The sequence below is a fragment of the Phodopus roborovskii genome, unplaced genomic scaffold (assembly GCF_943737965.1).
Source record: "Phodopus roborovskii unplaced genomic scaffold, PHOROB, whole genome shotgun sequence".
NCBI lineage: Eukaryota > Metazoa > Chordata > Mammalia > Rodentia > Cricetidae > Phodopus > Phodopus roborovskii.
In genome coordinates, this window is record NW_026126511.1 from 55,372,308 (window position 1) to 55,387,118 (window position 14,811).

Genomic DNA, 14,811 nt, shown 5'->3' on the forward strand with positions numbered 1-14,811 from the left:
TCAGCAGCCACCCTTGACTTCAAGGCTTGGGGACCGGTGGCCTGAGGAATTTTCACTGCTCTAATCCATGACATAGGGGGACATTCTGTGAACAAATGGAGCTCGCTGTACAGAACACGGCCCTACCCATTTTTTCAGAGTGACTATATTTGCATTCAGTCTGCAGCCCATATGCTGGCTGCCCGCTGGGGAGTTGGTATTTCGACCATACTGTTTTTGAGTGTTTGAAAAGGAGAAACTGAACGTAGACTTTGGAGGTAAAATCCCAAGGAGGCAGACAAAATACCATGTGGAAGAAAAAAATTACTGTATTTCTACAGATTGGCTACACACAGAAAATGTAATAAAATATATTATCAGAGAGTATAATAAGCATAAATATGACATAAAAATATATATGGTACATATGTTTTAAAGTATAAACTATAAGGCATCATAGACATATTCATGCAGGGATGATATATGTGATTTTAGTGATGGCTAGTAAATGGATGCAGTCTCATCATCTAGAAGGACGCTCAGGGTGCGGGCCCAGGAGTAAGCTGAGCCTGGTGGTTTAAGGTTCACAGTTTCCGGTTGTGGATTCGGCTGGGTCATCCCGCTGCAGCTATCTGGGTGTTCACAGATTCTGCTCTTACTTGGCTGCCATCATGACAGTTCAGGCAATTGCTTCACTTCCTTTGTTTGCTTTTCTACCTGAGAAGTAATAGCCTTAGTTTATCTGATTTGCAGCAGTGACACGTGAGAACTTTGGGGAAGAGTCTGAATACTGTGGCTTGCTCTAGACGTGGGGCTTCAGGTGACTGTCCCTGAGCATTCTGAGGCCAGGGGCTTCTGTTCAACACCGCGTGCTTGGGTATGAATGTACTGGCAGTAAGGTAGGGCTGTTCAGGATTGGGCAGCACTAAAGATGTGGGCTCAAGGATGGTGCTCACTGCTCGCTGTGGGTTGGTTGGCTCAGCCATGAAAGGTGGGCTCACAAGTAAAAATATGAGTGCTTGCTGCACAATCCTGACAGCCTGACTTTGAATCCACTCATAGAGCAAGCACCAAGAACATGGTCTTGCCCATGTCTGCTGCCTTATGCCATGGTATTAAAGATACAGCATTGCTGGGACTTCCCAGCCAAGCTGAAAAAATGTGAGCTCGAGACCATGCCTCAAAGAAATAAGTCAGAGAGAGAGAAGTACCTGACATGTCTCTGGCCTCCACATGGAGAGGCAGTAAATGTAAATTAAAAAGAAAATTTATTTTTACAGTTTCAAAAGAAAACCACTCCTATTTTATCTTATAATGATAATTCTTTGCAGACTTTTCCCCTTCTAAGTTTTTAGGCCTTGAGACAGAGTCTGTTGTGTTCAAGGCAGGCCTCAAATTTGCTATGTACCTGAGGATGATCCTGAACTGATCTTTCTTCCATGTGCTGGGGCCACACTGCAGGGTTGGCATGTTTTTATTCTGCACCATAATGTTAGCCTGACATCTAGTGGTAGAATAGGTATATTGCAGCCATTACTAACATTCATTGAGGGTAGCCCTGCAAGTGTGTTGATTTTCCACACTTAGATGTATTTGCTTCCCAAAAGGTAAAGCTGATGATGTGAAATGGATTAAAGGTGTCTTACTTGCTGATAAAAAGTCTGCGGTTTATTTTGGGGGGCACAGGTGGTTTCTGGGCAGCTGTGTGTGTTCTGCCCACTCAGTGTTGCATGCAGTGTGAACAGTGCTGGTTGGTGAGAAAAATGAGAATGTGGGCTCCCCACTCAAACAGCATGCACCTGGTGTGACTGCACAGGTTACACGGCATGGTGCTGGCTCCTGCTCACAACTCCCCCGCTTTCTTTGGCAGTGTCACACTGTGTGGTCCAGTCTGGTTTATACATGCATGTTCTTCCTGCCTCATCTCTCCAAATGGTGGGATCATAGGTTCACTACACCCGGCTAAGACAGTGTCCTCCACAGCCTCTTCCATGCCAGGGGCCTGAGCTAGGAATGAGAATGAATCGTTGGTTATATCCAACCCCACCATTGAGTGAGTTTCACCCTTTACTTTTTTTTTTTTTTAACTAATTACAAATGTTAAAATGTGGCAAGACATGTGTTATAGAATCTGTTATGGCACCACTCTAAGCACAGTCAGTGCACAAGGCCTAGGCAAGGCCGTGCAGCTGCCATCACCATTCATAGATGCTCAGGAGCAGACACTGCCTGCACTCCCCAACCGCTAACTCCCCATTCTCCCAAACTCTCAGCCCTGGGAACCAGCAGCCTGCTTTCTTTTCCCAGTTGACTGCTCTTGGTACCATAACCAAGCGTGAGCGGGCACAGGGGTTGCCTTTTTGTGAATGGCCTATTTCACTTGGCACGGCATCTTTAAGAACTACACAGAGCATGCCAGAGTTCCTTCCTTCCCTTTTAAAGGTTGAATGGTACTCCTTTTGGCTAGAACACATTTTATCTACCTATCCTTCTCCTCAAGGACAAACGATGCTCTGTGATATGCATATGCTGCGTTTGTTTTCCTGTTAGTAGATCCTTCTATGGCTTCTACAGTGCTACTGTAAACATGGCTGCATTTTGGGGCTTGAGGAGATAGTGAAGTTTATAAAGTGTTTGCCATGTAAAGCGTGAGGACCTGAGTTCAGTTCTCATGTGAAAATCCTGGCATGGTGGTGTGTGCTTGGAATACCTAGGGCTTGATGCCAGGCAGCATAGTGAGCCTCAGGCCCCAGTGAAAGACCCTGTCTCCAAAAACAGAGAATGACTCCTGAGGAGCGGAATCGGAAGCTGACCCTGGACTCCACACACATTGCATACATGTATTTGAATACCTCTCACAAATTCAACCTCCCCAAAAAGACTGTTTCTGACCCTTTCGGTTGGTACTTAGAATAGATGACCATGGGCTTCTGTTTTTAAGGTTTGAGGCGTCTCCACGCTGACTGCCAGAGCACTGTTTACTTCCCCAGCAGGGAGCAAGGGTTTGAGTCTGTCCATATTTCACAGTCACATCTTCTCTCCCTCCCCCCCTAATCTCCTCCTCTCTCCCCCTGTCCCCTTTCCCTCTCCCGCCCTCACCTCCTCCTCCTTCCTCTTCCTCATCCTCCTTTTTTTTTTTTTTTGATAGCATCCAAATGGTATGAGGCTGCATCTCATTGTGAGTTTGCATTGGGTCTATCCAGCTTTGTCTTTAAATTTGTTTTCTTTGCCATGGTGACTGTTTTCTGCTTCTCTGCAGGAAGGAGATGAAATTGCTGGAGCAGTCTGGCTCTCTCAAAGGCTCCTTGAGTGCAGAGCAGCAGTTGTCGCTCATTAGTGGCTGCAGCAACCTAGCGGAAGCAGTAGAGGGCGCCATGCACATTCAGGTGAGTCACAGCCAGGGCAACCGGTTTGAAGAGACCGAAGTCATCTTGCAGCTTCTCTGGAAGCACCAGCAAGACAGACCTTTTGTGCCTTCAAGGTCAGAATTTTGTTCTGTCTGACAGGAAGCAGGGTCATCAAAACACCCGTCGTTCAGATGCTCATCAAACTACGATGACAATGTGTTTTAGAGCTGTCAGAACCTTGAGGAAGAATGGGTTTTTGGAGTCCTAACACTATTTTATTTTGTCCTATCTCTTGGGACTTGCTCTGTAGCTCAGGCTGGCCTTGAACTCACAGAGTTCTTTTGCAGGAGTGCTGAGGTTAAAGGCACCACCAGGTCTGGCTTTACCATCGTCTTAAATGGACATGTTTCACACTAATAAATAGAAAGGTGAAGGAAGTCACCTAAAAGAAAACCTTTAGCATTTAGATTTTAGATAATTTTGCTGAAAGAAACAAACAAAAAGCAGAAAGGAATTATCGCAGCACTGTTTGCTTGCCATTTCCCTGTAGAATGGTGGTGTTGTTCCAGGCAGAGACTGGTGTCTAGGTGCTGGGACTGTAGCTTTCCAGGCCACGGTCCCCTCAGCTCATGTACCTACCCTGCCAGCAGTCCCTGCTCCTGTCTTAAGTGCTATTGTCGCTTACTGGTATAAGCTTGGAATGAATTTATTTAAAACTCCAGGCTATCCCCAGTAGTCCTCAGTGTTTGTGTTCTAAGGGGACATGCAGAGGACGAGGAGAAGCCAGACAGGTCGCTTGTGTTTCAGTGTGGACTCTGTCCCAGGAGGTTGGTTCCTTGTCTCTGTGGCTCTGAATTCTCCACTTCTTTATCAAATGTGTGGTAGGTTAGAGATGGAGAGAACTGTTTTCAGTTCTCTGTAGATTAGAGCAGCCGCACTTAACCAATGGTGTTTGTTATCTGTGATCAATAAGAATCCAAACTACTACTGTCTCGATGACGATGTAGACAGCACAGTCACATGACACTTTTCAGTGTGCTGTTGTGTGGTTTTTTATTGTTAGTTATTGCTGTTAGTCTCTCACTTGATAAATTGAACCGTATCATATAAGACAGAACAAAAAAAAAAAATGTGGTGCTGTTTGTGGTTTGGGCATCCACAGGGGGGCTTGAGATATACACCCAGTGCATGGAGGGTTCTTATCCTCTCTCTCCTTCCTCTTTCCCCCTCTCTCTCTCCACCACCTGCCCCCTCCCCCACCTTCCTTTTCCAGACCAGGTCTGACTGTGTAGCTCAGGCTGACCTGGAACTTGCTCTGTAGCTCAGGATGACTTTGAACTTGCAGCTGTGCATTTACCCCAGTGTCCTGAATGCTGGAGTTACAGCGCTGTGCGCCACACTCTTTTCATCTCTGTCTCTTGGTATGGTATAGGCTGCATGAAAAACGGGGCCCCAAGAGGGGCCAGAGGGTGTCTGCTGAGTTTGTAAAGGTCTTGTTTCCACATTAACTCCCTGGGCTTGCTTCTGGAGAGCACAGAAGCCACCTGGGTCTGGTCTTGTTGGAACAGCTTCTTCCTGTGGATTTAAATTGGAAGGAACTATGTGCTTTATGTATTGTGATTATGTGTGTGTGTGTGTGGTGTGTGTGTGTGGGGTGTGTGTGTGGTGTGGTGTGTGTGTGTGTGTGGTGTGTGTGTGGGGTGTGGTGTGTGGTGTGTGGTGTGTGTGTGGGGTGTGTGTATGTGTGTGTGGGGTGTGGTGTGTGTGTGTGTGTGGTGTGTGTGTGTGGGGTGTGTGGTGTGTGTGTGGGGTGTATGTGTGTGGGGTGTGTGTGTGTGTGGTGTGTGGTGTGTGTGTGTGTGTATGTGTGTATGTGTGTGGGGTGTGTGTGTGTGGGGTGTGTGTATGTGTGTGTGGTGTGTGTGTGTGTGGGGGTGTGGTGTGTGTGTGTAAAACAAGTCAGGCAGTGGCAAAGGTAGGTAGGAGCCTTCCCTGCAGTGTCACCACACCGCGGCTGGGGACCTTTGATGTGTGTGTTAATTTCTGAGCGCCACTTTCTCATTTGTATGAGCATGCTAACCTCCCTCTGGAGTGGGGTGAGGATTTCCATCTGGGAATCGGTCTAAGGTGACTCTTGGAAGGCAAGGCTCCACTTATCCAATAACAGGATTAAAAATCACCCCTTTTGGGGGTTGGTTTGATGTGAGAGCTGCCAGTATCCCTGGGGCATTGGCCTAGACCCCCGGTGGCTCTAAGGTCCAAAGCTGCTCAGGTGTCATCTTTGCATAGACCCAGTGTCCATCCTTCTGTGGATTTTAGATAATCTCGATGACCTATCACACCCAACACAACAACCGTGCTGTGTAAATAGTGGTTAATGCTGTCCAGCTTAGAGGGTGATGGTGAGAAAAGTCTTCATAGCGGAGGCATAGTTTTCTTCCCCCCTTCACATTTTCAGTCTGAAGCTGGTTGAATCCCTGGAACCTGCTGATGCAGTGGTACAGCCACATCTGTTTAAGTAGCAGAACTGTTGTATCATAATTACACACACACCTGGTTTAGTTATAGAGCACGATCTGAGATGTGGATATGTGATATACACTGTGATTTTCAGTTTCTCATCCTGTCCCCCATTGGGCATCTCTAATTCTAGCGTATTGTCACATCTTGGGTCTGTCTACTCAGGTCCAAGAGATGTTTTGCTTCTTCAGAGATGCTCATAATGCAGCTTTCGAATTCATGCATGAACTTTCACCCCCAGCCAGGTGTGGGGTGTGTGTACTCCCTGCACCCCAGAGCTGGAGGCAGGAGCAGTTCAAGGTCATTCTTGGATACATAGTGAATTCTAGGTCAGCCTGGATCCTGCGAGACTGTCCAAACCTTCCCCAGCACGTCCACCTTCCCAGAAATAGAAATGTTATCCGCTCGTCAGTTACTTATTCTCTTCTGTTCCCAAGACACATGGTTTTGCAATGAGACAACCTGCCATGTTGCTTCCTTTGACGTTACTTTAGAATGCTTATTTACACATATTCTAGCACTGATGGGTATGAAGACATGCTTTAGGGTAATGAATAAACCCGTGATCCAAAACTGACTTGCTGTTTTCCAGGCTGGCCTTGAATTTGTAGGTTCAAGTAATGTTCCTTGGCTCAGCCTCCTGAGCACTGGAGTAAAGTCAGGTACCACCATGCCTGAGGATTTCTTTGACCTCTATCCCCATTTTTGAAAACTAGTCTAGCAGGCAATCACCATAACCATCTAATACAGCGTATTGTGGAGCTGGAGAGATGGCTCAGCACTAAGAGCACTTGTTGCTCTTTCAGAGGACATGGGTTCAATTCCACATGGCAACTTATAACCATCTGTAACTCCACTTGCAGGAAAGCAGACACCGTCTTCAGACCCACATTCGTACCTGCAAGCAAAACACTCATATACATAAAATAAAGTAGATCTAGATTTTTTTTAATGAAAATCTTCAATAGCATGAGGATGTTATAGTGGCTATCAGTACCTATCAGTGTTTCAACCTTTGTTTACCAGGCAAATGAATGAACAAAACCCTCACAGAAAAACCATGTAATGGCATGCTACATATTTTAAAGACTATGTTAATGTTTTTAATACCCAGGAATGTTAAATATACAACTTGGAGAAGGCTGGGTATTGTGAGTCACTCCTAGAATTGTACCATTTAAGAGGCAAAGGCGAGAGGATTGATGCAAACTTGAGGCCAGCAAGATCCCATTTCAAAAACAAACTGCATTGTCTCTATACACACACACACACACACACACACACACACACACACACACACACACACACACACAGAGTCACAGAGAACTAAGTACTGTTTCCTCAGGTCCATTATCCCAAAACAAATCCATTTCTTACTGTATTAAATTTCCGTAAGACTGTATCAGACAGAAGTACAGTGTTTGAGCTTAATTTTCCATCTGCGATTATCCAGAAAGCTGGAGTCTCGAACGCCCACTGATGTCTGTTCACAGGGCCTCACTCAGCTAGGAAACAGCCAGCCCTGTTACTGAACTGCACCCACAAAACTCTGGGGACTTTCAGTTTTTGGTTTTGTTTTGAGACAGGATCTTATGTGGCTCAGGCTGGCCTCAAACTTGCTATGTAGCTGAAGCTGGCCTTGAACTCCTGGCCTTCCTGCCTCGTGCCCTGAAGAGTTGGCATTACAGTAACCTCTAGAGCCACCTCAGGAGCCTCACCTGCTCTCAGTTTTCCTGGTAGAAAAATAGGGTGCGAGCAGGCTGTTTCCTTTTCTCAAAATTATTATTTTGGAGAAATGTTCAAAAGTGGGAGGCAGAGCTTAAAAATAAGCAGATCCCCAGGGAGCTTGCCTGCTGAAGCTCCTCAACACCAAGCAGTCCCACTGTAGGATTTGCTTAGTGGGCACCCCCCCCCCCCGCCCCCGAGTTGTGCCTCGTTCTTCCCCCAAGATAATCGTTTCCCCAAATCCCAGAGGGCGGGAGCACAGGTGAGGTTTCCTAGCACTCTTGAAGTGTGGGAGCCTCCGAGAAAGAAACTTAAATTTCTAGAACTTAGTGCAGTTTTGAAACTGAATCTCGCCTGGCAAGAAAGTCTACCGTACTGGAAAATAAACCGTGTCTCAAGCCGGTCTGAAAGTGTCACCCTCTGAGGAGCATTAAGGCTCATTAGCTGCTGCTGGAGCAGGCATAATCTGATCTCTGTGATTGAAGCCTGGGGATAAGGTGGCTGGTGGGAGCCATGAGAGTGGCTTATTAACTCAGAAAGTTCAAATGGAGCTTGCTTCCAGAGGCCTGGCCACGGCTGAAATCTAGAAGCCCTAGTCCTACGTGCTGGGAGCTTTGCTCTGAACCTCACCTTTCTTTACAGCGTAGAAAGTACTGGTGTCATTTGGAAAGGACGTCCAGACACGGGTGTCAGTTACAGGAAACCACGATATAAGAAGGAGCACTTTTGAAATGTCTGTGTTCTTTTAAAGAATGGACCCACTGGGCCGCTGGTCTTAGTCACCAAGGCTCACAATGGTAGCTTTAGGAATGGAGGCAGTTGAAGGGGCAGGGGTGGGGTGGGGTTGGGGTGGGGGGTGGGGTGGGGTTGGGGTGGGGGGTGGGGTGGGGGTGGGGGTGGGGTGGGGTGGGGTGGTGGCCCACAGGCTGCTAGGATGGCAGCATTGAGCTGGCACAGGGGTGTGCCCTGAAATGGAATTCCACAGTTCCTCTGTGGCATGCCTTTTTGAGACACGTTTTATATGGAAAAATACCTTTTTAAAATAGGTTTTTGTTGTTTGTTTCATTGCTGCCTGGGGATTGAATCCAGAATCTTGTGCCTACTAGGCAAGCATTCTACCACGGAATGTAGCTTTAACTCTCTTAAACTTCTAAGAAATGAAATGGAGTTTTCTAAGGCTGTAGTTATTTGTCTGTCTGTTTTGAGGCAGGGTTCCATGTAGCCCAAGCTGGCCTTGAACTATCTATGTAGCTAGGGTTGGCCTTGAACTGCTGATTCTCCTGCTGTCTCCTCCCAGCACTGGGATCATAGCTGTGCATTACCATATATGTATGACAAAATGTGCTTGTCTCGGTGTTCAGGGCTGGAACTCAAGTGTTTAGTCAGTGGAACTTGAGTTTGGCGAGGGGGTTAGTACAATTTTGTTGAATGTGTATGTTCCACATCCATGGATCCAGCCAATCATGGATGGGAACGACTCGGAAGAAAACAGTATGGGGACTGGCGAGATGGTTGAGCAGGGAAAGGTGCACGTGGCTTGCCATCAAGTTTGGCAACTTTAGTTCAATCCCTGGGGCCCATGTGATGGATGGAAAGAACTGACTCCTGAAAGTTGTCCTCTGATCTCCACACATGCCAGGGTGTGCACTCACATGCCAAATAAATAAACGTGACAGACAATACATGGGGCTGGAGAGCTGGTTCAGAGGTTAGGAGTGCTTGCTGTGCTTCCAGAGAACCCGTTTGGTTCCCAGCACCCACATCCAACAGCTCACAACTGCCTATAACTCCAATTCCACAGGTGCCAACGTCCCCTTCTGGCCTCCATGGGGCAGCAATACACAAGTGGCATTTAGACAAACTCACATGCATATAATAAAAAATATATAAAGAAACTAGCTCCACCCCTCTTCCACAAACCCAGACAATAAGGCTGGATGTGGTGGCACACACCTATGATTCTAATATCGGAGAAGCTAAGGCAGGGGGATTAGTCCCAGTCCTGGGGTACATATGTAGACAGTTTGATCCCTGAAAACACTGGGGCCAATGGGCCTGATCTATGTAGTAAAGTTCCAAGTTAGTGAGACACCCTGTGTCACACAAAAGGTGGAAGGTACTTGGTGACCCACATTGAAGGCTGTTCATCAGAGAACTGTGCATAGATGTATCAGTACCCATGCATGTATTCTTCTATTCTATCCAACAACCCATATCAAAAAAGGATCCCCCCCACCCCTGGGAGATTTTTGACTGTTGTTTGAGTGACTGTAGATTAGTATGGAGAATTGTCTTTGACAAGAATGCACATTGGAATCCATGTACATGGTTTGCCCCTCTATTTAGTTTTTTTTAAAAAATTTTCTCAAGTGTTTTGTACAGTTTTTTTGTTTGTTTGCTTTTTGTTTTGTTTTGTTTTTTTGTTTTTGGAGACAGGGTTTCTCTGTGTAACTTTGCAGTCTGTCCTGGAACTTGCTTTGTAGACCATGCTGGCCTTGAATTCACAGAAATTCACCTGCCTTTGCCTCCTGTGTACTGGGAACAAAGGTGTGTGCCACCACTGCCCGGCATGTTTTGTAATTTTAATAACAACTTTGCATGAATTCTGCCAGATAAGTTTGTAAGTGCTTAGTGATTTTTAGATCCATTTCAATAGCTCTGTCAAAAATAACCCCCTCTAATTGTTCTATTCATTACATTCATTATCTCTAGCAGTTTTTTGGTGGTGGTTTAGAATTTCCCATTTAGGTAGTTGTGTATCTGAATAATTTTCTAATTGCCATGACTTTTATTGATGGAATTTTTGTGTCGATTAAAGCTGGCTCATGTAGTATCGATCAGGAGTATAATATTTGATACCTATGCCACTGTATCTTGTTTTTTTTTTATTATGGGGGAAAGTATTCTGTTTTTCATGACTAATTATGATGTTGGAGTTCCTTTTTGAATTTATTTTTGGTGCCTCTATCAGGTTAAGGAAATTCCCTTTAATTCCATTTTGTTAAATGTTGATAATGAATGGATGTTGAACTCTGAATTTTGTCAAATGCATGTTCTTTGTTCACTAAGAGAACTGTATGGTTTTCTATTTAATCTGTTATTACTGTATTTTCTTTTCTCCCTTCCTCTCTTCCTGGAGAACAAACCCATGGCCTTATGAATATGGTGAATTTTGTTGGATTATTTTAGAATGTTGAACCAACCTTGCATCCCTAGGATAAATCTTTTTTGGTTATGATGTATTACCCTTTTTATGTTTTCTGGGTTCATTTGGTTAATATTTATTTATTTACACCATAAATGCGCGCGCACACACACACACACACACACACGCACGCACGCACGCTCACATGCAGTTGCCTGCTTCTACCATGTGCTTTCCAGGATTGAATTCAGGTAATCAGACTTGGCAGGAAGTGCCTCTAGCTCTGTGTCATCTCAAGGGTCTCAATTGGTTGATATTTACTAATGATTCTTACATATATATTTATGAGGGATGTTGGTTTAAAATTTTATTTCTTCATTTGCCTTTTGCCTTAGTAGAAAACTGAGTTCATAAACTAAACTAGGGAATGCCCATTCCACTGTCCTTCAACAGACCTTGTGTGGAATTGATTTTTTTCTTATAAAATGTTGTGTACACTTCACTGGTAAAACTATCTTAATGGTTGGGTTGGTTGCAAACCTTTTTTTTTTTTTTTTTTTCAATTCTTCTCTCATATATTACATCCCATCCAAAGTTTCTCCTCCCTTCCCTCCCCTAGTACCCTGACCCTCCCCTCCCCCAGATCCACTGCTCTTCCATTTCCTGTCAGAAAAGAGCAGGTTTCTCAGGGACATCAACCAAATACACTGTAACGAGACACAATAAGCATAGGCACAAACCCTCATATCAAGGCTGGGCGAGACAACTCAGCAGGAGGAGCCGGGTCCCAAGAACAGGCGAAAGAGTCACAGACACCTCACTCCCATTGTTAGGAGTCCTGCAAGAACACCAGGCCATGCAACCATAACCTTTGTGCAGAGAACCTAGCTTAGACCCATACAGGGGCCATGATTGTTGCTTCAGTCTCTGTGAGCCCCTATGAGCCCTGCCTAGGTGATTCTGTGTGCCATGAGCTACTAGTGTCCTCTACCATCTAGCCCCTACAATCCCGCTCGTCCAGAGTTCCCTGAGCTCCACTTAATGCTTGGCTGTGGGTCTCTGCATCTGCTCCCATCAGTTGGTTGTAAACTTTTAAACAATGGGTTCAGTTTTTTTTTAGCAAATGCAGGGTGGGGACCCTATTTCTGCTTGAATAACTTTGGAAGTTGTTGTCTCTTGACATCCAAAAATTTGAAGTTAAGGAAATAATAGTTATTAGTAACGTTCTTGTTGTCTTTTTTAATGCCTCAAGTGTGTTTGTTTCTTCTTCTTCTTCATTGCTGATATCCACAGTTAGTGTAGTCTTTTTTTTTTCTTTCCTTAAATGGTTTATCAGTTTTATGAATCTTTTCAAAGAACTAGTTTTTCTTTTTTTTGTTTGTTTGGTTTTGGTTTTATTTATTTTCTCTGCAATGATTTTTCCTGAGAGTGTATAGATTTCTACTGTCAACTGTATTTCCTTCCCTTTGCTTGTTTTATTTTCCTTTTTCTAAGTGCTTAAGTTACAATTGTAGGAAGTTGGTAAATTGGTTTGAGTCCTCCATTTTCTCTTTTTCTTCCTCCTTTTCCTCTGCCCTTCCTGTGATTTCTACCTATTTTCACCTTTGTTGGGTCCTCATTTCTGTAGAGTCTGGTGGTGGGCCTGGCTGTGTTATCTATGGCTGGGTACTTCATTAGCTGTAGAGTCTGGTGATACTCCGGCTATGTATCATGTTAGCTGAAGCCATGCTGTCTTAAAGCAATAGTAAACACACTTTATGGTGGAGATACTTTACAAGATGGCTCTCTGTCTTTGTTCTTTCTTGACATCGATATTGGTTAGGGTGACTGTCACCCAAGGTTTAGTCGGACCAGGGGGCACCATTTTCAAGATGGACCTCTCATATCTGCCAAGTTTGTGGATGGAGCTTTCGGTCCCTCTTCATGGACTCTCATTGATCACTGACTGTTTTTACAACAGAGTAGCAGGTGAGTGATCCTATAGCATGTGGCAAAACCTGCAGTTCCCATGGCTAAGTCTCAGAAGTTGTGGGGCCATTCCTCCCTCATTCTCTAGGTCACACAGCATGAGCAGGGACTATACAAAGGCATGATTTCTGCAGATAGGAGTCACCGGTGTCCATCTTAGAGACCAGCTACCATGAGTCAAAGTCAGTTTTCTCTTTACCATTTTTACCTGATGTTTTACCACAGTGTCCATCTCTCTTCTGCCATTTTGTCACCAGACCATTTAAGATGCTGATCTTTACTTAAGTTCCCCGTTTAATGGTTCCGGTTCTTAGACTTTCACTGGATCCAGTTCCACTGACTGCTTTCTTTCTTTTTTAGTGTGTTTTCATGTACGTTTCCACTGAATGTTGACACTGATTCTTCCCATTAGATTGCTGGTTTGATGAATGGAGTCCAGTCCATCTAGTTAAGACGTGAACTGCAGGTGCATTTCGCTGTTTCCATAGTTAGTTGAGGTCTGCTGTGAGCTCCAAATGCCCCTGCACCTTCCCATCCCCACTTCACGAGTCTCCCACAGCAGCCACATGGGTCCTGTCCACTTTTGCAGCAGAGAGTTCTGTCCGCCCTCGAGCTGCACCCAGACTTTCCTGGGAGCCCCATGGAGAAGAGCTTTCTGAGGTAAGCATCACTTGTGTCTGGTTCTCACACTAACACATACTCTATCTTCTGTACTTACTGTTGCTCACCTCTTGCTATGCAGTTTCTATAAGTTAAATTTTGTCAGTATGCATCAAGAAAAAAATTCAAATTATGAAAACTCTAGCTTTGACTCATCATAGACAAAGGCACAGAAAACATAGCACCATTGGCTTTATTCATCATGGATAATTTCTGTGACTTTGGATGGATGCTTGATGCTGGGCAGAATAATGAAGCCTGTGTGTTCTCCAAACACATACACACTGATTACAAAATTTAACTTATAAACTGCTTTCCACATCCCAGGTAACAGTGGAATTCCAAAGTTTTTCTTCATTTTATGAGCTGAATCAGAACTCTAGTACTTTAAAGGAGGAAAGTGGGCTGGATGTGGAGTCGTACACCTGTAATTCTAGCCATTGGGAGGGCTGAGGCAGGAGGATTACTGTGAGTTGAGGCTCCTTGGGCTATACTAGTGAGCCCAAGGTCAGCCTTGGTTACAGTATGAGACACTGTCTCAAGAATAAATGAACAAAACCCTCATTTATTGAGAAATTTAGCTGAGCAGTGGTGGTACACGTCTTTAGTCCCAGCACATGGGAGGCAGAGACAGGCAAATCTCTGTGAGTTTGAGGCCAGCCTGGTCTACAAGAGTGAGTTGCAGGATGGGGCATGAGGATGTAGCTCAGTTTGTGGAATAGTTAACATTTACAGAGTCCAGGTCCCATCCCCATGTAGTATAGACTGGATGTGGTGGTATGTAACTAATCCCAGCACTAAGGACTTAGAGGCAGGAGGAGCGTATCATGCCCTTGGTTACATAACAAGTTTGATGGTAGTCTGAAGACTAAACATTTGTACTTAACAGTATAGTTTCTTCCATGCCATACTGACTTTCACAACTGTGCATTTCTATTGGTTGAGAAATCATTTACATGCCTACCATTTAATCATTAACTGTGTTTTTACAATTGAATATTAATGCCCAGGAAACATAGTTTAGCATATTGAGGTAATCTTTATGGTTTAAAGACTAAAAAATTTATTACTGTAAATGTGTTAATATTGATTGACTGCTAAAGGTTTGTGTCTAAAATATCAGGCCCCTTGCCCTGGGCTTGTGTAAATGCAGCTTGATCTTAGTTACAAAGGGCCGTTGAGCACTCTTGGGTAACCAGGGACTTTCCAATGGACTATCAAATGAGACCACTGCACAGACTTTTGCCAACCAGTTCATCCTGTGCAAGCCTTCTTTGCAAACCCCACTGACAGAGCCCAGACCCTCTTTGGTTAGGTGATGCCTCCTTCAGGAATCACTGTTTGCTCAAATAAACTATTAAAATTTTAATGGGCCTCAGTTTGCCTTTTCAAGTGCTAATAAAGCTTATTCCAATGCAAGGCTCAGCAAACCTTCTCTTTAAGGTATGGGCTGTAAATATTTTAGGG

At 44.6% G+C, this 14,811-nt stretch overlaps 1 protein-coding gene across 2 annotated transcripts in view; it reads left to right on the forward strand.

Moving 5' to 3' along the window:
• Cryl1 (crystallin lambda 1) overlaps window positions 1-14,811 on the forward strand; it is a 97,663-nt gene that overhangs the window by 15,709 nt on the left and 67,143 nt on the right. For both annotated transcript variants that reach the window (XM_051195617.1, XM_051195618.1), the window contains one exon: window positions 3,239-3,365. In XM_051195617.1, the coding sequence (XP_051051574.1) occupies window positions 3,239-3,365 (127 nt within the window). The remainder of the gene's footprint in view (window positions 1-3,238; window positions 3,366-14,811) is intronic.